Source organism: Pungitius pungitius, chromosome 17 (genome assembly GCF_949316345.1).
Source record: "Pungitius pungitius chromosome 17, fPunPun2.1, whole genome shotgun sequence".
NCBI lineage: Eukaryota > Metazoa > Chordata > Actinopteri > Perciformes > Gasterosteidae > Pungitius > Pungitius pungitius.
The window spans coordinates 7,814,833-7,834,038 of NC_084916.1; the positions used below are offsets into that span (position 1 = coordinate 7,814,833).

Genomic DNA, 19,206 nt, shown 5'->3' on the forward strand with positions numbered 1-19,206 from the left:
GAGAGTTGTGAATTGGTAGCTCCGATTGGATGCACAATGTGAAACCTTTGTGTCTGGTCAGGACTGACAAAGCCCCAGACAGTCTTCCTTCATGTTTAGCGAGGTTGGCTTTAGGTAGCATCGTGCTGCTGAGCCTTACATATCTCTTCTTAATGGATTTTCATTTGGATTAATAATTGATGCTATATGCAGAAACTGGAGGTAAGTTTACAATTTATGCTTGTTATTCTGTTTTGTGTTTTTCTTCATAATGTCTAGATTTCTTTACCAGACAAAGATAAGACAATACGTATTAATATCATTAACACAACTCACTTCAAAGTGTCACTTACGATTAACAATCTTTCAATAACTACCTTTTTTCCAAGTTAGGTGTAGGTGGTTGTAGCAGACCGAGCTGTGATAGAAATTACTGACGTTAAGAGAAGTCTCCAAGTTTCATTTACTCAGGTATCGATGGCTGAAATTGATATTCAGGATTCCACCCACTGCACCAACCAAGACAGTGGAAGACCCAAAATTCAGGATGACAAGGAGGAGAAGGACGGATGACTACAGGACCAGATGAGAAGGATGGACGACTACAGGACCAGATGAGAAGGATGGACGACTACAAGATCAGATAAGAAGGATGGACGACTACAGGACCAGATGAGAAGGATGAAGGACTACAGGACCAGATGAGAAGGATGGATGACTACAGGACCAGATGAGAAGGATGGACGACTACAGGACCAGATGAGAAGGATGGACGACTACAGGACCAGATGAGAAGGATGGAAGACTACAAGATCAGATGAGAAGGATGGACGACTACAGGACCAGATGAGAAGGATGGAAGACTACAAGATCAGATGAGAAGGATGGACGACTACAGGACCAGATGAGAAGGATGGACGACTACAATATCAGATGAGAAGGATCGACGACTACAGGACCAGATGAGAAGGATGGACGACTACAAGATCAGATGAGAAGGATGGACGACTACAGGACCAGATGAGAAGGATGGACGACTACAAGATCAGATGAGAAGGATGGACGACTACAGGACCAGATGAGAAGGATGGACGACTAAAGAGCGGCTGGCGCCTTTCTTTCATTGGGCCAATTAAGTAATCCCTCATTAAGACTACTGAAGCGTTAGTAATAACGATTCAACACAACAATGTAAAGGTTGTGTAGTTGAGCTCAAAGTTTTCATCACTTGTGTTTGTGAGAGCTCGTGGGACAGCTAAGAGTAGAAGTCAACCAACCCGTCATCCCAGGGAGACCCAGACCCCCCACAGACCCCTGAATCCCTCTCAGCACCCAAGCGAGTACCAGACCCAGAGAGTACAGTTACATCCTCTCTGCCCCGCCGCCCCAGCCCCCTTAACTCCACCCGCCCCAGCCATCCCAACCCCACCCGCCCCGGGTTCAGGCTGAAGAAGAAGGAATAATTCTAAATATCTTTACAGTTTTTCATTATTGTCATAAAATAAAGTATGTTGATGTTAAGTTGTTTATCTTCTGATAATTTCTATGAAATAGATGTACATCGAAATTCTAAATATTTATTCATTTATTATTCAAATATTGTGTCATAAATCATAAACCACAAACGGTGGTTACTTTACATCCAGCGTAAATATTTCTGTTGGGTTATGGACCAATACTAATTATTTTGACCTTGTTGCATCATTTTTATATTTTGGTTGTTTCGGCAGTTATTATTTTTCTTTTAAATACTGGGGAATCTATTAATCAAAAAATGTTATCCATGTTAAATTTTAGTGTCCTGCCTTGACAAAACAAGCCTTAGTTTTACCTTAAAAATGGCCTTACAGTTGTTTTTTGTGTGTGAGAGAGAGAGAGAGAGAGAGAGTCAATCATTTGAGTTTGAGACCCCTGCTGTAGGCCATGATTTCATTCTGTATAGCACCACTAGATGACACCAAAGGGACACATCCTAAAAACCTTCCTTTGCAAACAGAGCTGTTAGCAAGAGACCAAAAGACATGTTTGCCCTTTGTGCATTAAATAAATGCTTGATTGGTGGCTATGGTATCAACATTTCTTTGAAATTTCAGTTTTAAACTACATAATAATTAAGTGAAATCATATGACGAAAATAATAATAATTAATAAAAAAGAATTGACTGACAAAGGTAATTCATAATTACTTTTTGATGTTGATCATTATAATTTACATTCTTTTCAAGACTATGGGAAGGAGTAAATGAGAGGCGAAGAGCTTTAATTAACCATTTTCTGAGATTTACTGTATACTGTCGGCCTCATCTTACGTGCCAGTGACTGCTGGTGCATTTTAAAACAATCACTGTTAAAGTGTGCTCCTCGTCTGTGACACTGTATTGAAAGAAATATCGATGTTAAAAACTGTGAGCACCACAAACAAAATTATATTCATCTCCATTCAACGTATCTCTAATTCTTGGCAAATAAAACCAAAGCCATCTGCTTGCCCTTATAACAGCTGATATAAATGACAAAATATATCTTCTGTGATTTGGGTGAACTGACCAAACAAGTGTGACATGTCTTTCTCTGCCCTTGACAATGAAAGGAATCTGGTCACCCATTCAAATGTGGAAGGTGTGGAGAACAGGGAGTAAAACAACGCAATGAAGAGCATGCCCTGTCATCCATTCTCTGTGGGTGGAGCTGACCGAGCTCCCTTCAGCCAATCAGTACACGGCATGCGTGAGTCACTTCCGGGGTCTACTCCCGTATTCGGCAGGAAAGGGATGTCCTCATCGACAGGGAGCGAAATGGTGGAAAGGAAAGTCAGTCGGCTTCTGTAGACGTAGCGATTTCAAGCGTTTTATCTCTGGTGAGTAAACATCTTTTGAATCATTTCTTTCTAATCTATGACCTGAAGGATGTTATAATATCTGTGTGATAACTGAGTCAGCCATGACCGACTAATGGAATTAACGTGAAAGATGGCTGATTCATCAGCGTTTTGTGAATCAGGAAATGAGAGAACGAGGCTCTAAAACACACGAAGTAACACGTTACCACTTTAATGCCAAGATGCCAAATAGCTTTTGGAATTGATACAGATGATACAAAAGTCACGACAGGCTACCATTTGTTTATTTCCTGTCTTTCTGGTCTTACTATGAAGACACACCCACTGAGGTCCTCGAGTTATTTTTTTTAACATTGAGGATCATTGATGTCAAAACTATGAGGAAGCGGCATCACAAATAAATATGTGTTTGTGTTCTAAGGAACACAGCTGATTTCCCAAAGAAAACAAAATGCTTAATTCGAACATTGAAGAAGACATTTATTTAGCTATTCTAATTATTGACAGAAGAATAAATAACAAAACATTTGTTTGCTTAAAGCCCAAGTATCCTCCTAAAGATGAAGCTTTGTTCATCCTTACAGACAACATGAGCATGCATGTGATCTGTTCCCAGTAACATTAGCCTGTCAGAGGACACTGTCTACAACATGGCTTTTGTGCAGCAGCTGGGGACATGTGGGCCACCAGCAACCTGAGAGTTAGCCATGAGCTCAGTTTTTAGGTTATAGCAAAGACCCTCTGTGACCAATGATTTAGGAGCTACATGCCTCTAGATAGATTTAAGATATACTTTAAACATCTAGTGTTTTTTTCTATTTTTCCCAGCCTCCAGACTTACTTTGGGAAGTGATGGCTGATGCAGAAAAGATCAAGAAAACTGCAGTCAAGGTGCTGTGCTGCGTGGAAAAGGTGTCCTCCTTCGCCTCCTCCATCGACCCCATCTTTGGAATAGTCTCCTCCCTGGTAGGGGTGGCTCGCAAAGGCCTTATTAAGGAGGAAGGCCACGCTCTGGACAAGGAGTTCAAGCCGCTCCGCTCCAAACTGGAGACCATCTCCGAAAAGAACCGGCAATGCCTGAAGCAGATTCACATTGACGAAGTGAACGAAACCTATGGCAAGTACGAGGAGTACATTAAGCACCAGTACAATGCCTTCAATGACATGGTGGCAAAGGTGAAAAAAGATCCAGACAACACCCAGCGCCACATGACGGCCTTCGAGGAGACTTATGAGCGAGACAAAGGCAGCATGAGCCTGGATGTGTACTACCGCGGGGTGATGGGTACCAAGCTGCTGTTTGGAAAACCCTTGCTGAAGGTCTACCTTGACCACTGCGACAAGGACCGGGAGATCATGGAGCGCCGCTGTTCACACATCACCCACCTGTTCCACATGGGCCTCATCGCCCTCATGGCCTACACAGCTGTTACAGAGGATGACGAAGATGAGGTGCGGGAGAAATGGGCCAAAAGGGTAGCTGAGATCCAGGAGAAGATGCAGGAGGTGCTCAGTCAGTGCGAAGACACCTCATCCTGAACATGGGCTTCATAGAGGACAATATCTACTCTTAGCTGTGGACCAAAAAGACAAAAGATGTTATGATATATATCTTTAAAAAATGTCATGCTTTAATTATTATTGTTATTGCATACTTTCAATTATTTTAAAAGACAAATGTAAAACATTTGTTTCAAAGAGACAATTGTATGTTTCAGTAGATTTATGTTACTTGCCAATATATGCGGAGGTTTTGTACAATCGCTTGAATTAAAATGAATATATTATTAGTCAATAAAGTTGTATATTTGTGAAATTCATTTCATTCACAACAGGTTGTTTTTAAACCCATCGGCACACACGTACACAAAACGCTATTCTCAAAACGTTGATTTCTTTGACGAAAACTATGACGAAAATATTCGTTAACGACCTTTTTTCCATGACTAAGACCAGACAAAAACGGATCTTATATAAAAACTGACTAAATTTATGCTAACTTTCGTTAACGAGACAAAAATGGTGGAGACGAAGTCACAATACTTTTTTAAAATTCGCGTGCACCTAACAGACGTACGGACCCCGTACTGCGGTTATTGTGTCATGATGACGTCATCCACGGACCCAGACCGCCTGGTCACTGTGGGGCAGTGGCGGTTCTTGTGCGCCGATACGGACCGCGACGACTATTTTACGCTTCGGTGAGTATGAGTGTGGCTTCCTTGGTTTAGCTCCGCTGTCTCAGTTTAGCTAAATGTTAGCGGGCTAAAGCCGCGGAACTCCAGAGACCGAGGTGTTTGGAGATGAAGACCCGTTTAACAGCTCGGGGCTGTTCGGCCAGCAGAGATGTTCATGCGGACCTGGCTGCTCCGTTTCGAGACACGCGCACTTCAACCAGTCCGCACGCCACATCTCGAGAAGACTGTGTTAAACCGTCTCGGCCACCCTACGTTCGTAACTAAGCAACAAACGACGCGCGAGAACACGTGACAGATGGAGGCTTTTGATAGAACTGCACAGTGCAGGCGAAGGATGTGGCGGCACAGAGCAGGTGGAGGAGAACCCGGAGGAAAGACACAAGAGAAAAAAAACTGGTGAAACCAAAAAATAAAGACAGGACGAAAAGACAGTTCAATAAAACGTGGGGGTCCAGTTGAGAATGGCTCGTTCATAATCCAGCCCAAAAAATAATGTATTGCACTGATTGTAGGACTTTAAGGGGTCTCTTTTGTTGGGACGAGCAATTTCACAGGGGAAACAATAAAGGACCATACATTTTCTGTTGGCCATGTCAAAAGTATCGCGAGTAAACATGTTAACTTATAGATATAACAAACGGAAGCCAAATATAGTTTAATAATATGTATTACAAATGGGTCTAATCCGACCCTACATACACAGACACATTGCAGGCTCCGAGCGCCCCGAGTTACCCTGCGAAACACACCGCGGTCAAACCCGCTTAACACGGCACAGCACACCTGTGTATAAGGCCAACCATGGCAAATCACGGCACACACTGCAAACATCCCCCCTTCAGTTCACACCATAGGTCATCAGGGTTTGCCCGGAGAACTGCAGGAAGTGTACCTTGGAATGTGGAGAAAGTGATCAGAAAACAAACAAACCAAAACTTAAAGTGGTTAGTCCGCTCTTACATCTAAAACACGCAAAAAAACAAAATACAATGGACCAGGAGCGGACTAACCGCTCAAAACAAAAGCAAAACTAACAAAAGGACAGCAGGTAGCGGGATAATAACTGAAACACAAGGATACACAATTACCAACAACGAACTTTGATTCATACTTTAATTTAATTCAAAAACCCAACATACCAGCTGCATCAAACTCTCACACCCATTCATTCCCTCTTTGCCCGGATCGGTGACCCTCCTCCTGATCCTGTCATGCAAACTCCATTAAAATCTACCACCCGTACATATGAAAGAACAAACAAATATATTCACAATGGAGCTTTCTCACTAGTACTGGGGGCCCAACCATACACTGGCCACCCAACAGGAAACTGGCACTTCATGGCAAAGTGCCACTTCCCCTTTTATAGGTGCACTGCCTTGATCCCACAGCGCCACCCCATGGTGCCACCTGCTACAAACAGACAAAGACAACAAAGTGGCGTTTAGGTCCCTGGTCCTCATGAAGTCGGTGGATCTTTACATCCTTGCAAATTCGTTAAAAATTCTTGAAAATAAATGCCTTGCTACATGTTAAAAGCCAAATCCTTTCATGTTCTCAAGAACTAGTTGAAGATTCCTGTAATGCTGCACTGCTGTTTCACAAATACATTTTTGTCTCTGTAGCGTTATGACAAACATTGTGTTTATGTGTTCATGATGTCGTTACGGTTCTACACTGTTTTCTCCATAATGATAGCCCTTTGGGTCAGACACTTGGAAAGGAGTAAATGAGAGGCGAAGAGTTTTAATTAACCATTTTCTGTGATTTACTGGCAAATAAAACCAAAGCCATCTGCTTGCCCTTATAACAGCTGATATAAATGACAAAATATATCTTCTGTGATTTGGGTGAACTGACCAAACAAGTGTGACATGTCTTTCTCGGCCCTTGAAAATGAAAGGAATCTGGTCACCCATTCAAATGTGGAAGGTGTGGAGAACAGGGAGTAAAAAAACGCAATGAAGAGCATGCCCTGTCATCCATTCTCTGTGGGTGGAGCTGACCGAGCTCCCTTCAGCCAATCAGTACACGGCATGCGTGAGTCACTTCAGGTGTCCACTGCCTTATTCGGCAGGAAAGGGATGTCCTCATCGACAGGGAGCGAAATGGTAGAAAAGAAAGTCAGTCGGCTTCAGTAGACGTAGTGATTTCAAGCGTTTTGTCTCTGGTGAGTAAACATCTTTTGAATCATTTATTTCTAATCTATGACCTGAAGGATGTTATGAAATCTGTGTGATAACTGAGTCAGCCTTGACCGACTAATAGAATTAACGTGAAAGATAGCTGATACAAAATAGCCAAAGTGGTGCCAAATTGGAAGCTACGTTTATTAAAAGAAGATACAACAAAAATCACGACAGATTACCACTTTATCATTATGTTTATTTCCTGTCCGTCTTGTCAGAATCAGAATTAGAAGCCACATACTATATATATATATATATTTTATATTTGTCTCAGAACCCAGATTAAAAAAAGAACAAGATTGTTGCCATTTTGAGCAAACTGATGTATAAATGGAAACCATACGGACCTTGCAGCTGCTAGAGTCTCTGCCACACATGCATCATTGTTCTGGGTGACACGGACTGCCTGCTCAACTTTGTCCAGCATGTCGGGCTTCCCTGCATAAAAAGCAACTATAGGAGCCAGTTTGGTTATCCCATCAATCTGACAGTCGTTCTCACAGCCTGCGGACAACACAACACATCAGTTAAAGCCGTTTCCCTTAGTTATGTCATGTTAGTTAATGTTATAAAATGACTACAGATCTACCGGTCTCCTCTTTGCCTGAATCCACATTCCTCAGGAAACTTTTCAAACTAGCATGTCTCCATGGTCCCTCGATGGGCAGCTGAGGTGTCGGCCCTGTTGTAAACAAGGACAAACACATAATCCGTGGAAGGAACTATTCTGTAACAACTTAATAAACTCCCCCTCTTCTGCTGAATAGTGTCTTACCACCCTTCTCTCTGTAAGGATTGTTGAGAGGCGTGTCATAGTCGGATCCAGGGCCAAAGAATTTCAGTGTGCGCTGCGTCAAGTCGTCAACATTTAGACCTAGCCAAAGAGGTTATGGGTGCAGTTTGAGTTGAATTGACAGTAAATATTAACTTGATAGCAAAACCTATTTTTAGAGAATTTATTGTTGGGCGGATAAGATGAAGAAGCAAGCCTACCGCCACATTCAGACAGGGACTCCAGCAGAACAAAGGCCTGGTCACCGTAGCAGCTCTGCTGACCCGTCTGCCTCCTGTAGAAAGGGTTGGCCGACTCAGAGATGAATTCAGGGCTCGGGTGCTGAGCCAAAATCCCCTGCAGCTTCTGGAGGTCATACACCCAGTGGAGAGGCTGCGCTGTAGGAGACCAGTCATTAGACTTTAGTTAAAAAAGGACTTGAAGATGTGTAATCACTGATTTTGGTAAACCACACGGCTGGGTGCAACAGAAGATCCTGTTCCTTGCTGCCATTGTCACAGATATTGCAGGTCTTTTGTCTCTTTGGGTGAGGCCTGTTTATTATAGTTCACAAAATTTGGCTTTTTTAGCTTCCAGGGGGGGGTATTGCACGAAAACCCGGATAAGGGATTAAGGTGGGATATTTAGGTTATCCTGGAGGAATTTAGGTTGAGCTTGGTTGCACAAAAGCAGGTTGAATTAAACCCGGCCAAGTAACCATGGCGATGTATTCATTGAAGCTAGCCTGCTCCAGACCAGGCCAACAGCCAGGCTAAGATTATTTCTGCAGTCTCATGTGTTAAATCAGCTATTCCGTTGTTTTCTGAATGTGTTCTGAGTAGTAGTTGTAGTTGTTGCGGGCGGTATTCATACAGTATTTTACACATAGAGGAATTTGTCTTCATGATTGGTGCAATATAATAAAAAAATAGAATGAAATATGGTAAAAATATACAAGCCAAATGAAAACAATATGAACAGATAAGTATGTTCAAATATAAATCTATCTAGATATATTGTTATGGTGAGAGAAACCACTGTGAAAATGTTTCAGGGATGGAGTATTTGGGTCAATGGTGGACTCGGACTGTTTTCACAAGAGTAACTGATGGCAGGAATAAACTGTTTCTGTAGTGAGAGGTCTTGGTCCTGATGGACCACAGCCTCCTGCAGATGAAAAGGGCTCAAAAAGTTTGTGTTCGGCTACTTTGTCTTGCTATGAAGACACACCCACTGCGGTCCCAGAGTTATTTTGCCTGCAAGCCAACATTGAGAAGGATAATTAATGTCTACAAAACTATGAGGAAGCTGCATCACATGTTCATTCTTGTCTCTGTTCTCAGGAACTTGTTGGATATTTCTGCAATGCTGCACTGCTTCATTACAGATACATTTTTGTCTCTGTTCTCAGGAACTAGTTGGATATTTCTGCAATGCTGCACTGCTTCATTACAGATACATGTGTGTCTCTGTTCTCAGTAACTAGTTGAAGATTCCTGTAATGCTGTACTGCTATATAAATAAATAACAAAACATTTGTTTGCTTAAAGCCCAAGTATCCTCCTAAAGATGAAGCTTTGTTCATCCTTACAGACAACATGAGCATGCATGTGATCTCTTCCCAGTAAGATTAGTCTGTCAGAGGACACTGTCTACAACATGGCTTTTGTGCAGCAGCTGGGGACATGTGGGGCACCAGCAACCTGAGAGTTAGCCATGAGCTCAGTTTTTAGGTTATAGCAAAGACCCTCTGTGACCAATAATTTAGGAGCTACCATGCCACTTAAAGACAAACTAGATAGATTTAAGATATACTTTAAACATCTAGTGTTTTTATCTCTTTTTCCCAGCCTCCAGACTTACTTTGGGAAGTAATGGCTGATGTAGAAAATATCAAGAAAACTGCAGTCAAGGTGCTGTGGTGCGTGGAAAAGGTGTCCTCCTTCGCCTCCTCCATCAACCCTATCTTTGGAATAGTCTCCTCCCTGGTAGGGGGGTTTCGCAATGTCCTTACTGAGCAGGAGGGCCACGCTCTGGACAAGGAGTTCAAGTCGCTCCACTCCCAACTGGAGACCGTCTCCAAATTGAACCGGCAATGCCTGAAGCAGATCCACATCAACGAAGTAATCGAAACCTATGGCAAGTACGAGGAGTCCATTAAGCACCAGTACGATGCCTTCAATAACATGGTGGCAAAGGTGAAAAAACATCCAGACAACACGCAGCACCACATGACGGCCTTCAGGGAGACTTATGAGGAACTCGGAGCCAAGATGAACCTGGAAGTGTACCACCGCGGGGTGATGGGTATCGAGCTGCTGTTTGGAAAACCCTTGCTGAAGGTCTACCTGGACGACTGCGACAAGAACCGGAAGATCATGGAGCGCCACTGTTTACACATCACCCACCTGTTCCACATGGGCCTCATCGCCCTCTGGGCCTACACAGATGTTAAGGGGCTTGACAAAAATATGGAGCGGGAGACCTGGGTCCTGAGGGTAAAAGAGATCCAGGAGAAGATGCTGGAGGTACTCAGTCAGTGCGAAGACACCTCATCCTGAACATGGCCTTCATAGAGAGCAATGTCTACTCTTAGCTGTGGACCACAAAGATGTTGTAATAAGGGCCGGGACTCGATTAAAAATATTAATCTAATTAATTAGAGGCTTTGTAATTAATTAATCAAAATTAATCACATTTTAATTGCATAAATATTTGACCTGAGAACAGTGGGAAGTAATTTTTTTCACATGGATTTTTATTTTTGTTCAACCAATTCCAGCAGACAAGTGTAGAAATAGCATATTTAGAAATATAGTACTTTCAGAAATTCAGGTAGCCTATAAGTAAGTAGACCTTCTGTAAACTAGGTTTTTTTAAGTAGACCAATACTTTCAAGTACATGAAATCGACGCTTCCATCCGTGTGTTTATTATAATAAAATTTCCCATTTACGAGGCCAACCGACACGGTCTTGTCAGCTTCTTCGTTCATGTTCACTGTGGTTTGTTGTTGTCTGATGTCATGAACGCTAGTTGGTGCTCCAGTATAATCGGTCCTCCGAAACTCATCCAGTGAGAAACGTTCCGCGGTGCAAAAAATAAGTGTAAAAATGCATAAAAAATGTTTAATGTGTTATTTTTTGTGTAATTAATTAATCTTAATTCACATTGTAATTAATTAATCGTAATTAACGCGCTAAAGTCCCGGCCCTAGTTGTAATACATATCTTTAATAAAACAGAGCCATGCTTTAACAATCATTCATTGTATCATTTTATCTTTTGTATAGACATTGCATAATATTTGTTTCAAAGAGACCCTGGTATGTTTCGGTTCATTATATGCTTTTGTACAATCGCTTAAATTACAATGAATTAGTCAAACCCAGCAGTAACAATTGTATTGAGGCTGTGTATAGCATTGTAGCTTTGAATTCCACCTGGATCAACATTTTGTATCCATTTTACACACACAAAACTTATCCTATAAAAACTATTTATTTCTAACATTTAATTACACCTGATATAAAGAGACCAGTCCACAGGTAAAAATATTCAATGAAATGCCATAGCGAGTTGGGAAGTATAGATTAGCTTAGCATGATGACTACAACTGGTGAAAACAGCTTGGCGTGCTCTGTGCGATGGAACAAAATCTGCTACCTACACCTCTCAGACTCACCAATTATATATTTATATAATTAAAAAGTTGTTCGTTATTACTTGAATCTTTTTTTTAATCTTTAGAAAAATATTTTTTTAAAGACAAACATGACGATTTTCAATTTTAAGCTTTTCTTTAATTTGTTAAATTAAAACGTTCAAACATAATAGCTAATATGACAGCAACTAGCTGATTTAAATTAGCGAGCATAAACATGAAAACAAAAAAACTGACCAATATCAATTGCGTAAATTGAATATCTTTGCAGTTATATACTATATGTTTATAAAGTTGCTTTTACCAAAACGCTTTCTTTCAAGGTGAATTGTCTTATTAAGTTGAGAAGTACGAAAAACCGTCATTGAAAACTTTTAACAACGACGCTGCCGCACCGAGTCCTCTGTTGTCCCATTGTAATCTCTCCCTCGAACGCAACACGGAGCTCTTCCCCTCTGGTTTCAGGCCCGCAACGTCTCCCACGCCAGCCGTCGCCCCTAGGACTTCAGCTGCAGCTGTCCCCCTGACCAAGGACCCTTACATTGGGCTGAAATCGCCTCCGAGATCTGCGAAATCTGCCTTATTTGTCCGATTGAAGAAAAGAAAGTAGCGTCGCTTTCGGTAAGTTTTGTCCGCTCTACGGACGGAAAAGAGGACGATCCGTGTAGCATCCCGGCTACAGCGGCACATTCGGTCCGAAAGAGTCGTTTATCGTGGACTAGAACCACGTATGAATACTGGTTTGATACAAGTTGTTGTCTTAAACATGCGTGTCATACGATCTGTGTGGTAATACCTGTTTATAGACAACATGGCCGGTTTCCGGGGCGTAACCTGATTCTGAACTCGACAAGTTGTGGTTTGTGAGCTGAAAGTCACTTTAAGAGTGGATCCAACCGGAGCTCTGCACCACAGATACTTGTGAAAAACATTGCTGTAACACTTAACAGTAATGCATGTTACAGGTCTCGGGTGCCTTTACTGTAGGGTGAATTCAGGTATATTGGGACTTCAGGTAATTTGGGACAGCATAAGGGAAAAGCATTTTACTTCTCCTGTGTGATGTCACCTACGGTACCTCATGTGACTTTAGCCCTAAGACCTGTATTAGCATCCCTAATTTTTCCATAGCCTTTTCAAAGATGATTTTCCATTTATGCTGTCCTTAATTACCAGAACATTGCAGAATGCTTTGCATTTTTGCTTGAAATATGACTTACACATGCTTACACACTTACAAATGCATTAGCAAAACACTTGCTGATGAACTTTATGTTGGAAGATGAAAATATGAAACTAACTGTAATCAGCCTAAATGGTATAAAGCATCAAATAACATCCCAAAGGGTCATTACGATTCTGGCATTTGGTTATCGAGTAAAGTTATTGTGCATACTTTAATGTAAACAAACGTGATGGCAGTGTTCTAAACAGGAAGTAAGTGACTTATCTTAACAGTATTAAAACATTTATTCCGCCTGTGTTCTTGTGTTTCAGGGATGCCTCTCCCCAGCATTTGGCCCTTGTGCAGAAGGTTTTGTCGGGACTGAGAAAGAGTCAGCAGGATGGGCAACGAGGACACCCTCGAGGAGGATGTGTTTGTTGCCGTCATCCGCCCAAAGAGTCAAGCCAGCCTGAACTCAAAGGAGTACAGAGCCAAAGCCTACGAGGTAAGCGTGCCCAGTCTGACATCTATAGGAATAACGCTTGTATCTAAAACGAAACAAAAGAGCCTTCTTTGAGAGATGCGCACTCATCACATGACGGAGGCATAATACATATATACTTTTTGTTAGTTTAAAACTGCTCTGTGTAGTTACTGCACAGCTGCCAAGTTCAAGCAGAATATCTAGAAATACCAGTATTATAAATAATGACCTACCAACCAACAAAAATCAATGCATTTTTTTTCTACGCCCATCCATAACTCAGTTTCCACTTTGCATCTGGGTCTAGATCCTGCTGATCGAAGTTCCTTTGGAGGGCAAGGAGAAGAAAAGAAAGAAAGTCCTCCTGGCCACAAAGATCACAGCAGCAGGAGACAAATCCAAATCCATATTGGATTATGTTGACAAAACCATCAGACCGATATCCAACAACCGAGGCTTCGTAGGTGAGTGGGGTGTGTGTTTGACATTCGAATGTCATTTCTAAATCAGCGGCTTGTGACTGGTTAGAGTAAAGGAAAAGCCCACTCGTGACCCCTTTGCTGTCAGTGATGTAAACACCATTTGGGGTTTCAGGGAAGCGTGTGGTGCATATGAAGAAATTCCCCCTCGATGGCAAAAATGAAGGGGAGGAGGCATCGCTTTTTGTTGTGCCCGTCAGCGTTAAAGGTGAGAAAAAGTCTGTCACTAAATTGATGCCTCGGATATAGTTTATATAGTGTGTGTATATTAATGAAACTTTCTGAACAGACAACAGCAAGCCTGTTTGCAGCGCCGGGAGCCCGAGCTTCTACTGCTTCCAGGACATCATGCGGGTGTGCAGCGAGACCAGCGCTCACTTCTGCCCCATCACCTCCAAGATGCTTCTGGTTTTAGACAAGTGAGGATGCGTTCGACATGGCGGTGTCCTCGGATGAGGCCTTTGGGGAACACCGAGCCGTAACGTTGACCTCTTTGACCTTCCGCAGATGGCTGGCAGAGCAGCACACTGTGCCTCACGCCATCGCCGCTCTGTTCAGACCGGCCCCCGTTGAGCGGGTGAAGACCAACGTCAGCAACCCGGCGTACGGCAGCGAGGGCAAGCAGAGCGACGACGGGCTGCACATGGGCTACACTGCTCTGGAGATCAAGAGCAAGATGATGTCGCTGGAGAAGGCGGACATGTGCATCCTCAACCCGCTTTACGGCTCTGATCTGCAGTACACCAACCGGGTGAGTCACCTTCCTTTAGGAGCAGATGATCCTTTAAGAAAGCAGACATGTTTGATGTAAATTATCAAGGGAGGTGACTGGTTGTGAGAAAGGTAGAAAGTGCCATTTGTAATGTCCTGCACGTTTGCCTTTTTGTTTGCAGGTGGATAAAGTTGTTATTAACCCATATTTTGGCCTCGGGGCGCCCGACTACTCCAAGATCCAGATCCCCAAGAGGGAGAAGTGGCAACACGGTCCTAACAGTGTGGCAGAAGACAAGTGAGGGCTCATTCTTTCACCCTGGTTGCTGTTCCTGTCATCTCCTGTTAACTTCTACTCCTCTAATGGGCTTGTGTCGGTGTGTCACACGTTTACCGTGACCTTTCCAAACCTTTCCTTCTTTTTCCTAAACAAAAGAAAGAAATTACTTTTGAAATGAAATCAAAAAAATTCTGTGCAGGGAGCGTCAGTGGGTGGACGACTTCCCCCTCCACCGCAGCTCCTGTGAAGGAGACACCGAGCTGCTGTCTAAGCTGCTGGACAGCGGTTTATCAGTCAAGCAGCTGGACAGTGACCACTGGGCTCCCATTCACTACGCCTGCTGGTGAGTCCGACTCTCAACTCACAGCACGAGAAAGTCTGAAGCATCCAAAGGGCCTTACCGGCTTTGGATTCTGGTCCGTCTTGTTGATGATGACTCTTGGTAAAGTTGAGTTTGGTTCCACCCAGGCACGGAAAAGTCGAGGCAACCAAACTGTTGCTGGAGAAAGGTAACTGTAATCCCAACCTGCTGAACGGCCAGCTCAGCTCTCCTCTGCACTTTGCAGCCAGAGGAGGCCACGCAGAGATTGTGCAACTCTTGCTGCAGCACCCTGAGATTGATCGGGTAGGAAACATGCACATCTTTCCAAAGATGTAAGAAAAGAGCTGTTTGTTGTAATAACGGTAAAACATCAACAAATCATTCATTCATTCATTACACTAGTTATATTACTAGATATATTACCAATTAGATTCATCTAGTAACTGCAACATGTTAATTTAGACCAAACATCTCTACTATGTACTCTGCTAATTTGCTTCTCCACCGCCAGCATATTGAGGACCAGCAGAAGAGGTCCCCCCTTCAGCTGTGTGAGGAGAACAAGCAGAACGAATGGGAGGAGACAGTGGAACTTCTGCAGAAATCCAGCAGCAGGCCTGTGAGTCACACCTCAGACTCTTTAATTGTATTTGTATTGCAGAGAAACGCTTAAAGGAGCATTCACTTTGGTCTCATGCACTTCCCATCTTGCTTTGGTTCGTCAGTTTGTCAAGTTAGGACAAAGATTGTTTATGTGTTAATGCTTTTCACGGGTTTCTCCATAACGGGAGCCTTTTGTGGTAAGACAACTGATGACAGGAAGAAACTGTTTCTGTAGTGAGAGGTCTTGGTCCTGATGGACCACAGCCTCCTGCAGATGGAAAGGGCTCAAAAAGCTGCGGTCCCAGAGTTATTTTGCCTGCAAGCCAACATTGAGAAGGATAATTCATGACTACAAAACTATGAGGAAGCTGCATCACACATACAGTCTTGTCTCTGTTCTCAGGAACTAGTTGAAGATATCTGTAATGGTGCACTGCTGCATTACAGATACATTTTTGTCTCTGTTTGTAGCGTTATAAACATTGTGTTTATGTGTTCATGATGTCGTTAATGTTCTACACTGTTTTCTCCATAATGATATCCCTTTCGGTCAGACAGTTTGTTATTACTTTATCCAAACACACTCGCACACTCTCAAGTACACCTCAGTTCTCCATAAGTAATAATATATTCTAATGTATGTGGTCGTAAATTATTATGTGGTTGAGGGGCCTTTAAAGAAAAGAGTTTTAGCATTCTGCTGCTCTCACTAGATGGTGCTGACCCCTCAAGGATAGCTGTGCTGCCGATTTGAAATAAAGTCATTTTGTTTGTCAACAGAGAATTAAGCTGTCTGACTTGGTTTTGTTTTTTGTGCATTTGTGCGTTCCACAGTACGAGAAGGTGCGTATCTACCGCATGGACGGCTCGTATCGCTCCGTGGAGCTGAAGCACGGCAACAACACAACGGTGCAGCAGATCATGGAAGGCATGCGTCTTTCTCAGGACACCCAGCAGTACTTTACCATCTGGATCTGCTCAGAGAACCTCCGTGAGTCCCCTCAGAAGACATGTGACATGTGTTCATCCTCTGAGTGTTAAACCAAAAGCACAAACAAGCTTTTTTTCATATTAGATTAGTTTGATCGGATCTTGTATGATTATTTTTAGTCTTCAGTTTCTAATCTCATATTTTTTTTCAACACAATCTTCACAACACTGTTTTGTTTATGTAAGACTAAGGTATCATTAATGTGCATTTGTGTGTGTCAGACCTGCAGCTGAAGCCGTACCACAAGCCCCTGCAGCACCTGCGGATCTGGACAGAGATTGTGACCGACCTGACGGTGCTGGATCCTCAAAGGGAAACTTCTCAGCTCTTCCTCCGCAGAGACGTCCGGCTGCCCCTTGAAGTTGAGAAAAAGGTAGCCAAATTGATATTGTACAAGAATCTCCTTGATTAAAGTCTTGGAATGTGTCACTTAGTTGCTGCTCACTGTTTCTTTCCAGGTGGAAGACCCTCTGGCCATCCTCATTCTGTTCGACGAGGCCCGTCACTGCCTCCTAAAGGGATTCTTTCCTGCTCCGGACACCAAGCTGATCACTCTGGCCAGCCTCCTCCTGCAGATCATATACGGCAGCTATGAGAGCAAGAAGCACAAGCAAGGGTTTCTCAAGTAAATCACGGCTTTTAACTCACATTTAAATTGCATTGATATGGTACATGTTAACATGAACCATTTGCTTTATTGTTGCAAAGTAAAAAAGCTGCTGTGTTTTGTTTTCAATAGTGAGGAAAACCTGAAATCAATTGTGCCGATATCCAAAGTGAAAAGTAAAGCGTACCACTGGACCAACCGGATTCTGCATGAATACAAAGTACGCCTTAAGTATTCATTGTAAAAAAAGCCTTTAAGGCATAAAATGAAATCTCACTGCTGGTATCACAGAAAGGCTTTTCTTTCACTCCCCGACAGGCCCTGAGCACCAGCGAAGGGGTGAGTAAAGAGATGCACCACCTGCAGCGACTCTTCCTGCAGAACTGCTGGGACATCCCGACCTACGGCGCGGCCTTCTTCACGGGTCAGGTCTACACCAAGGCCAGCGCCAGCAACCATAAAGTCATCCGCGTCTACGTCGGGGTCAACACAAAGGGGCTGCACCTCATGAACATGGAGACCAAGGTATCCTCACTTTTATCAAGGTGTTAAAATTCTAGAACACGGCAAGTTTCCTAATTTATTCAAATGAATGATTAAAGACCTGCAATTAGGTGGCACAAGCTGCTTGTGGCAGTTTTGCTAGGTGTAGAAACTAGAAGGAACTGTTCTTCACTTGATCCCTTCATCAGTAAAAATTCACTGCTGGGAATCGGAACACATTTTTACCTCATGGAACATATTTTAAATTCTAGTGAGGAGATTAACGTTTTCTCCACCACATATGCTGAATATTGGAGAAATGTATGCAAAAATATCACATCTAGAATATCTGCATTTGTTTCACAGCTTTTATCAATTTTTTGAAGTATTATCATTTATTATGACTTTATTTATACATTATATATGCTAAATGAAGAGTTCAGATGAGCTGCTACTGAATATAAATGTTACAATATTTCCAAAAATTAAAGGGGAAACTAAATGAAAATTGGTTTCAGTGTTTATGAAAAAGATGTAGCTACAAGGGAATTGTGTCAATTGTGGAGGAGTTTTATAATATCATTTCTTATATTTCTTCGGGGTGTTATATCTCCCTTAACTAGTGGTTGGCTGCAGCTTAGGCATAAGAACTTGGTTATGTATGTTACAAAGATAATGCAAAATGTTTTTTCTTTTTCTTTCAGGTCCCTCTGATCAGTTTAGAATATGGCACATTCATGTGGCAGCTCGGGCACGCTGACCAGTACTTCCAGATACACAGTGGTGACAATAAAATGAACTTCATTGTGCACACAAAGCAGGTAACCCTCTTTTAAGACATTGTTATATTATTGTATACAAATAATGATGGTTTTCAGAGTGCATTTGTAATGCAGGGTTTTGTGATGGCAGCTCCAGTTTAAAACAAAGTCATAAACGCTGTCTCACTTGTGTTCATTATTTCCTTGCAGGCTGGCCTTATTGTGAAGCTCTTGATGAAGCTGAGTGGACAGATGACACCAAATGATAAAAGCGTAATGGACAAATATGCTTATGGCTGAAAACCTGCAGAAGAGACCTCAGCTGCAGTACAGATCCCCGTGCAGGTTCCTCCTACTGACCCAACTGACTGCAAGACTCAAGACAAAGAGCAAAGTCACCCCACAAGTGCCTTATTTTGTATATTCGGCTAAGTGATAATGTTTGAAACCTCACATTGTGTATTTTTTGACAAGTCATATATTTTGAGTGCATGTAAATACGTTTATTTAATGTTTTAATAAACATGTGTAAATGAGCGTGCGTTGGGAGTTTTTTTGAAATACCCGAAACACATTGTGTTTTATTAATTTTAATGAATCAACTGAGGTGATTTATTAACTTAAATGAATCATCCTACAGGATATTAGCCAAATGCAAAATTATAAAATGACATCTTGATG

The 19,206-nt window shown here is 42.4% G+C and overlaps 4 protein-coding genes across 4 annotated transcripts; 3 read left to right on the plus strand and 1 right to left on the minus strand.

The window, feature by feature from the left end:
• The first annotated feature begins 2,700 nt into the window (after positions 1 to 2,700).
• Positions 2,701 to 4,638, plus strand: rpz2 (rapunzel 2). Its single transcript, XM_037474885.2, has 2 exons — positions 2,701 to 2,836; positions 3,647 to 4,638. The coding sequence occupies exon 2, from the start codon at positions 3,671 to 3,673 to the stop codon at positions 4,355 to 4,357; it is 687 nt and encodes a 228-aa protein (XP_037330782.1). The 5' UTR covers positions 2,701 to 2,836; positions 3,647 to 3,670; the 3' UTR covers positions 4,358 to 4,638.
• Positions 4,639 to 7,096: 2,458 nt separating this feature from the next.
• LOC119219603 (protein rapunzel-like) lies at positions 7,097 to 11,239 on the plus strand. The gene is made up of 2 exons (XM_037474886.2): positions 7,097 to 7,186; positions 9,828 to 11,239. Exon 2 carries the CDS (start codon positions 9,852 to 9,854, stop codon positions 10,536 to 10,538), a length of 687 nt encoding a protein of 228 aa, XP_037330783.1. The 5' UTR covers positions 7,097 to 7,186; positions 9,828 to 9,851; the 3' UTR covers positions 10,539 to 11,239.
• Positions 7,450 to 9,755, minus strand: LOC119219573 (crystallin J1A-like). The gene is made up of 5 exons (XM_037474839.2): positions 9,681 to 9,755; positions 8,199 to 8,397; positions 7,981 to 8,079; positions 7,795 to 7,887; positions 7,450 to 7,709 (listed from the first exon to the last, which is right to left on the minus strand). Exons 1-5 carry the CDS (start codon positions 9,753 to 9,755, stop codon positions 7,465 to 7,467), a joined length of 711 nt encoding a protein of 236 aa, XP_037330736.2. The 3' UTR covers positions 7,450 to 7,464.
• An 801-nt stretch (positions 11,240 to 12,040) lies between the features above and the next one.
• Positions 12,041 to 19,062, plus strand: krit1 (KRIT1 ankyrin repeat containing). The gene is made up of 17 exons (XM_037474971.2): positions 12,041 to 12,260; positions 13,137 to 13,309; positions 13,596 to 13,752; positions 13,883 to 13,975; positions 14,057 to 14,186; positions 14,275 to 14,518; positions 14,661 to 14,776; positions 14,958 to 15,101; positions 15,227 to 15,383; positions 15,592 to 15,699; positions 16,518 to 16,674; positions 16,896 to 17,047; positions 17,133 to 17,299; positions 17,414 to 17,501; positions 17,600 to 17,806; positions 18,469 to 18,585; positions 18,736 to 19,062. Exons 2-17 carry the CDS (start codon positions 13,205 to 13,207, stop codon positions 18,823 to 18,825), a joined length of 2,232 nt encoding a protein of 743 aa, XP_037330868.2. The 5' UTR covers positions 12,041 to 12,260; positions 13,137 to 13,204; the 3' UTR covers positions 18,826 to 19,062.
• The last annotated feature ends 144 nt before the right edge of the window (positions 19,063 to 19,206 follow it).

Bases quoted from the DNA above. Each gene is read 5' to 3' on its own strand.
- rpz2 (XM_037474885.2), top strand. From the start codon at position 3,671: ATGGCTGATGCAGAAAAGATCAAGAAAACTGCAGTCAAGGTGCTGTGC.
- LOC119219573 (XM_037474839.2), bottom strand. From the start codon at position 9,755: ATGGTAGCTCCTAAATTATTGGTCACAGAGGGTCTTTGCTATAACCTA. The intron at 8,080-8,198 runs GTAGGCTTGCTT...CTCTTTGGCTAG, and splicing joins GTCCCTGTCTGAATGTGGCG to GTCTAAATGTTGACGACTTG. The intron at 7,710-7,794 runs GTAGATCTGTAG...TGTTGTCCGCAG, and splicing joins TTCAGGCAAAGAGGAGACCG to GCTGTGAGAACGACTGTCAG.
- LOC119219603 (XM_037474886.2), top strand. From the start codon at position 9,852: ATGGCTGATGTAGAAAATATCAAGAAAACTGCAGTCAAGGTGCTGTGG.
- krit1 (XM_037474971.2), top strand. From the start codon at position 13,205: ATGGGCAACGAGGACACCCTCGAGGAGGATGTGTTTGTTGCCGTCATC. The intron at 14,187-14,274 runs GTGAGGATGCGT...GACCTTCCGCAG, and splicing joins ATGCTTCTGGTTTTAGACAA to ATGGCTGGCAGAGCAGCACA. The intron at 14,519-14,660 runs GTGAGTCACCTT...TTTTGTTTGCAG, and splicing joins ATCTGCAGTACACCAACCGG to GTGGATAAAGTTGTTATTAA.